Here is a 6643-nt window from a genome sequence, read left to right as displayed (position 1 = left end):
GGCACAGTGGGTATATCCCACTGTCTTAACATCCAAACTGTGTTAGTTCGAGCCCCGCGCTGGTGTGAGCAGCCAGCCTGTTGTCCCCAGCTCATCGTCCACCCAGCGATTCGAAAGCTTCGGCGAGTAGATAAAATGGGAACCACTCCTTACAGAGGGTGGGCACGCCAATCTCCCTTGTGGGAGGGTGTTGGTGACGGTCGGGACTTCCTGGTGGAGGTCGGAAAAAGGTGAAAGAACTTCTCGCTCAGCTACAAAAATCCCTGCAGTGGATGTTTCCGGCCAGGCGGTGGCAATGTGTGTATTTGACATACGGGTCCTGAAGCCTGGTCGACAAGCAGCCGTTCGGAAAAGGACTGAGCCAAGCCAGAAGACATTTACGCCGTGCAGTGACAGCGTGTGCAATTAGATGAATATATGTTTTCTTCCCTATCCCCTATGAACATTGTTAGTCCCCTGTCTAAAATGTGTAACTGTACATCGCTTTGAGCCCACTGGGGAAAGCGATTAATAAATTGAAAGTATTATTATTATTATTATTATTAACATTTGGTTGGGGAGTGAGGTGTTAAATTATTTTAGAAGTACCTCTTGGGGTAGAAAGAGAATTAGGTAGGAAGGGGATGTGATGACATTGAGGGTTCAGAGAGGCAGGGGAATATACATAGCAACAGTGCCCCCTCTAAGCTGTGGAGTATTGTGAGCAAAAATTCTACTTTGTGAGCTACTGGCATTAAAGTTGTGAGTGAGCGATTTGGCTCCTGCGTAAATTGGTTTGCTCTGGAGCCCTCCTTCCTGAGCTGAGACAAAATTCTGTGAGCTGGAGGCTAAACTCAGCTTAGCGGGAACACTGCATAGCAAATGAAGATATTGCAACAGAACAACAAAACAGGATGGGATATACATTTTAATCAAATTTATTGACTCACAGCCCCCTCCCCCCAATATATTATTTAAAAAACAAGAAGAATGGCAAGGTGTACTTACTCCATCTCATATACTGTGACTGGCAATGTCTGCTCCATAAGGGAGAATTTCTTGGTCTTCACTGGCTTAATAATAGGCTCTGAAAGGAAACATCAGGCATGACGACCCTTTAATGGGGAAAGCAGGGAAACCTCCATTCTATACCCTGTGGCCAAAAAGGAACTGGAGAAGAGAGCGCACAGTGGTAGACACATGCTGTGCATGAAGAATGCTCCAAATTCATTCCCACATCTCTGGTTGCTGAAGTACCTGGGCTGGAAAGGTCTTGGAGAACTGCTATCAATCACCATACATAGACAACATGCAGTGAGATCACTCAATGACCTGACCACAGGGAGCCCTTAATATGAAAATCTGAAAAATATCCAGATACCTATTCAAGTACAGTAAAGGTTCTGCTCTCTGGAATTCTCAGTTTCACTAGCACTGTCCAGAGAGCAAGCTCCTCCTTCTCAGTCACTGTGTCTTCAGGCATATTCCACTTCCACCTCTTCGGCCAGCTTGATATCCCTCCAGCCATTGCTGGGTTTCTTATAGCTGATGGTACTAGACGATGTCATCCTCAGATGCCTCCTTGCCTCTCAGTTTGCCATGAGCTCTCAGGAGCCAGCTCTGGTACTCCTAGGCAGCATTGCCTGCCTGCTATGTAGGAAAACTCCATGGCTGGGTGGGGTGAGGAAGGAATGGGAAGGGTTCCACTAGGCACGGGAACTGTCACCATGGTGTGTTTTATACAGTATTTCTCTCTTACTTTTACAAATAGGGTACCAAGCAAATAATACTGGCTGCAAAGAATCTAAGGTATTTCCCCATTCCTGTATTCTGGCCACCTACTGCGTAAGATGTTATATGCTACCTAGGCAGAATCTACCTTTCCCACATATCAGCTGCCCTGTCATCCTGCCAGCAAAATAGGTTGAAACCAGAGACCTGCGCCCAGCATTTCTCACCAGTCAGGGGCTGTGTGTCTTCCTCCTGCACTATGGTCTCCACCTCTGGCCCATAGACCTCCTCAGCGGTTGGATAGTATTTCTTATCCTCATGCAAGACCACATCCATCCCAGGATGGTCATCATCATGGTCCCCCATCTCATCGTCATCGTCGTCATCATCAAGCTGGGGGGGAAAAAACCAAAGGGCAGTTTTCAGCTAGTACAATCCTAATGACACAACTAGGAGAGAGAAGTTTCACACAGGCACTTTTATCACATAACAACTACGTCTTCGAGCTATTCATGTATGAATGGGCCATCAGGGGTCTAGAAAGAATTCTGGAGATAATTTTAATAACCTTCAGTGCAAAGCTATTCAATGTTTAGCAACAGTCAACTGACACAGTGCGATCAATTTATATCGCTTCCTCAGTGAATCAAACTTTTGACTTAATTATTTGACTTTGTTAACAGTTGTAGTAGTTAGTTCCCTTTTGTTTTAGGCACACACTGACAACCACGAACTTGCAAACAAGGATTTACAAAATTCTCTCCATCTGAATGATTTTCCAGAAACTGGAGCTCTGAATGGCCTGATTTTGTTTGCAATGATGCACTGATGATTAGCAAGAACAATTCTTCTATTTATAATATCCAGATTTTGTTGAAGCACTGCACATGTGCAATCAGTTTCTTTAACTATTTAAGTTTTTTTGTATTTTTCTCTTCTTTTTAATGTGCACAAAGTCATATACACATTAACGCAAAGTCCACACAAAAAGAAATCTTGATATTCTCAACAGGATTTTTTTACATACTGTTGTAATCATGGCAGATACATTATCATGTCTTTTGGCATAATCTTTGGCATAATTTTGCAGTCTCTGTCCAATTACTTAAAAAAAACTCAAATAGATTTTTTTTTAAAGTGAGATAGGCACGAAAACTTGGCAAGTACCTTGAGGCATCTACTGATGAAGGGGATTCGTCTAAACGAGCTGCTTTAATGGCTCTGCAGACAAGGGGCATTCTTTCTCAATAAGAAAAACTTTCATGACAATAACAGGTGGTTGACAATAGCAGGCGTAATTGGATTTAGGTGAGAAATGCATAGGGTAATATTGTCATTCATCTGCTATTGTCATTTGCCTGCTAATGTCATTTGGCATCTGAAATCTCTCCACTTTCCAATAAACAGGACAGATGGACTCCCATTCTAGCGGTATCTGAAGAAGTGAGCAGTGACTCACGAAAGCTCATACCGTGTCACATATTTTGTTAGTCTTTAAGATGCTACTGGACTCTTGTTCTTTTCTACTGCTACAGACAAACTAACATGGCTACCCATCTTGATCTATCTCCAGTGATTTTGTTAAGTGATTTAAGAAGCTGTCAGGAACAAAACCCCAGAAAATTAGTAATATGATTGCAGCCAATGTTCCCTCTAAGCTGCGGAGTCTTGTGAGCAAAAATTCTACTTTGTGAGCTACTGGCATTAAAGTTGTGAGTGAGCGATTTGGCCACTGCATAAATCAGTTTGCTCTGGAGCCATCCTTCCTGAGCCAAGACAAAAAATGTGTGAGCTGGAGGCTAAAAAACTGTGAGCTAGCTCACTCTAACTCAGTTTAGAGGGAACATTGATTGCAGCTGCTAAAATATTAATTGCTAATACTGGGAAAGTTCCCATCTACAAGAACAAAAAATGGCTTAATAAAATGTGGTCGGTTATAATAATCAAAAATTAACAGCAGCTATTAAGTTTAGGATGGAGAATAAAATCATTAAAAATATTCAATGGAGAACTGAGATAAATTATTATTAACTGTTAAAAGAGGATTAAACAACAAAATTATATTTACAGCAGTGATTCAGTTATATTTATTACAGCAGGGTTAATTAATATGTTCTCTTTTTTTTAGGACAAAGTTTGAGTCCGGTGGCACCTTTAAGACCAACAAAGTTTTATTCAAGGGATAATTAGATATTGCTCAGTTATCTTTACTCTAATTAGCTCTTCCTGGCAAGAAAATCTGTTTCAGTGTATCTAAGATGTGTGCATCTACACATGCTAAATTTGGTGTAGTGGTTAAGTGCACGGACTCTAATCTGGGAGAACCGGGTTTGATTCCCCACTCCTCCACTTGCACCTGGCTGGATGACCTTGGGCAAGCCATAATTCTGGCACAGCTATTCTTGAAAAAAGAGCAATGTCCGTCAGAGTTCTCTTAGCCCCACCCGCCTTACAGGGTGTCTGTGGTGGGGAGGGGAAGGGAAAGGAGTTTGTAAGCCGCCCTGAGACTCCTTCGGGTAGTGAAGGGCGGGGTATAAATCCAATCTCTTCTTTTTCTACCCAGAATTGAATGTTGTTGGTCTTGGAGGTGCGACTGGACTCAAACGCAGTTCTGACATCTGTTTGTTAACTCTTGCATTTGTATGCTAATTTACTGCTATTCACAGATCTTACCAACTGCTTTAATCCAATCTCAGCTATAATCGCCCAGTTTAACGCTAACTAGTCCTTCCTGGCAACTAACCCCCACTTATATGTAATGGTTGAGGAACTCTGGTTTGCATCAAAAGTTCATACCTTGAGTAAAAACTTTGTTGGTCTTAAAGGTGCCACTGGACTCCAACTTTGTTCTGCTGCTTCAGACCAACACAGCTACCCACCTGAATATTTCCCCCCCAGGATCCTCAAAATGCAAAACAATGCAATACTGAAATCTATTTAATTAATTAGTTAACCACGAAAGAGACCTGGTTGATAGACCTGAGTAAAACTATTAAAAAGACCTCTAGTACACTTGGTAACCACAAAAGAAAGACAATTTCAGTACCTCGTCGAGATCCTTTGAATCCCGGCCCATCTCATCATCGTCGTCATCAGAATCAAGTTCAGGACCTATGTAATTCCCAAACTCATCATAAAGGTCTGTATCCATTTGGTTGGGCTTTGGGAAGAAAGGAAGACAGAATTATATACATCAGTTATAGTTTGCATTCTACATAGTTTCTATCAAGCTGTATCCCTGTATTTTGCTGCTGGATCTTACCAGTTGTTTGGTGATTCAGGCACTAGATGGTTGCTGAGATATTATAAAGTTGTTAGAAACGAACAATTATTTTTTGTTTTTAATTTAAACTTCATACATACAATTCTTCCCCAAGCAACCTCCACAGATGCCCACTACTATTGCGCCTGTCTGTCATCTAGTTTTTCTCTTAACAGCTGCTAACACGTGCACTCTCCTAGTTCCTAATTAATCCAAACCATTGTCTAAACCCATCCACCTCACAGTAATCGCTCTCTTTCAAAATTCATCCTACCCCCCCCCCAAATTCATCCCACCCCCCCCCCAAAGAAAGTTCAAGCCTCTTTCTCTGCCCATTTCTCTTAGGACCTCTTGACTGTAACTTCTCCCTAAGCTTTTCATTCACAGTTATCTGTTCCAGTATTCTCCTCCCATCCGTTTATTCTCCACAGCTTTTCATCACTCTTCTCCAGCCTCCTTTCCTGAGTTTCCCCAAATTAACGATAACCCAGTTCTTATTTTGAAAAACAAAACCAGAAAACCACAACCTTCAAGGAGCTTACAGTGTAAAACTGATAGAAGGGAACGTACCTAGTAGGGCAGAAGCAAGGGATCAGGTTACGCAGTTTTAAAAACTGTTTAAAATAACTTCATTTATATTTATTTATATTTATTATTATTTATCTAATTTATACCCTGCCCTCCCAGCTGAGGCCGGCTTACATAAAGGAATGAAACACATCAATAACAATTTAAACAATATTAAAATTATCTAAAAACATTCCAACATTATAAGGTGCTATTAACATTAAACACAGCATGACGAATTAGCTGCATGGAACCCAAGGAACATGTTCTTCTCTCACATAATGGAGGGAGACCACTGCTTCTGACAAAGAAGCAAAATTAATAAGAAGCCATAAGTTGTATTTTTCCCATCCCACTTCTCTTTCTCTCCGATGGGGACCCAAAGCAGCTTATGCCATCTTCCTCTCCTTCATTTTATCCACACAACAACCTTGTGAGGTAGGTTGGGTTGAGAGTGTGTAACTGGCCCAAGGACACCCAGCAAACTTCTATGGCACAAGTGAGGATTTGAATCTGGATCTCCCTACCCCGACGCTATAACGACTACGCAAGGTCGGCTCACTAAAGGAAGGTGGTCCCCAATGTGGCGTATCGGTTATGGTCGCAAGGTCTGGGTTCAAATCCCCATTCAGCTGAAAACTCACAGCCTAGCCTACCTCACAAGGTGATTGTCGGGATAAAATGAGGAGAGGGTACGCCGCCCTGCATGTTGTGCCAGAAGGAAAGCCAGGTACAAAATGTATTAACGCAAAAGCTACACGACAATATACGTACCGCTAGGAAAAAATTATCCTTGAAAAATCAATTTCTTCGCCTCTTCCTCCCCTCCGGAAAGCGCCTCTCACTCAAGCGCCGCACGATCCTCCAACGCTCTCTGGGCCGTCGCGAGACGATGACGTCACGGAGACAGCGTCGTTAAAGGCCCCCCCAATGAGCCGCCTCGCCTTCTTGCCTTGTCAGTACATTCTGCCCCCTCTTTTCGCCTTTAACAAAACGTGTAAACAGCTAGTCCATATTTCTAGTCGAGTGGGCGGGCAAAAACAACAACAACCCAGAAGAAAAGCTGCGAAGAGGGGTGTGAAGTCTGAACAGGCGTCTAGCGAG

At 42.5% G+C, this 6643-nt stretch overlaps 1 protein-coding gene across 1 annotated transcript in view; it reads right to left on the bottom strand.

Moving 5' to 3' along the window:
* Positions 1 to 6412, bottom strand: part of EFTUD2 (elongation factor Tu GTP binding domain containing 2) — a 60077-nt gene extending 53665 nt beyond the window's left edge. Inside the window, exons 1-4 of the mRNA XM_015425152.1 lie at positions 6314 to 6412; positions 4757 to 4870; positions 1938 to 2103; positions 988 to 1066 (exon numbers count right to left, since the gene is read on the bottom strand). Of these exons, the coding sequence (XP_015280638.1) occupies positions 988 to 1066; positions 1938 to 2103; positions 4757 to 4861 (350 nt within the window). The 5' untranslated portion in view covers positions 4862 to 4870; positions 6314 to 6412. The remainder of the gene's footprint in view (positions 1 to 987; positions 1067 to 1937; positions 2104 to 4756; positions 4871 to 6313) is intronic.
* Positions 6413 to 6643: the final 231 nt, after the last annotated feature.

The sequence above is a fragment of the Gekko japonicus genome, unplaced genomic scaffold (genome assembly GCF_001447785.1).
Source record: "Gekko japonicus isolate JY-2015 unplaced genomic scaffold, Gekko_japonicus_V1.1 scaffold4040, whole genome shotgun sequence".
NCBI classification, from domain to species: Eukaryota; Metazoa; Chordata; class Lepidosauria; order Squamata; family Gekkonidae; genus Gekko; species Gekko japonicus.
The sequence above is the reverse complement of the archived record's forward strand: the minus strand, read 5'-3'. Positions and strand labels throughout refer to the sequence as shown.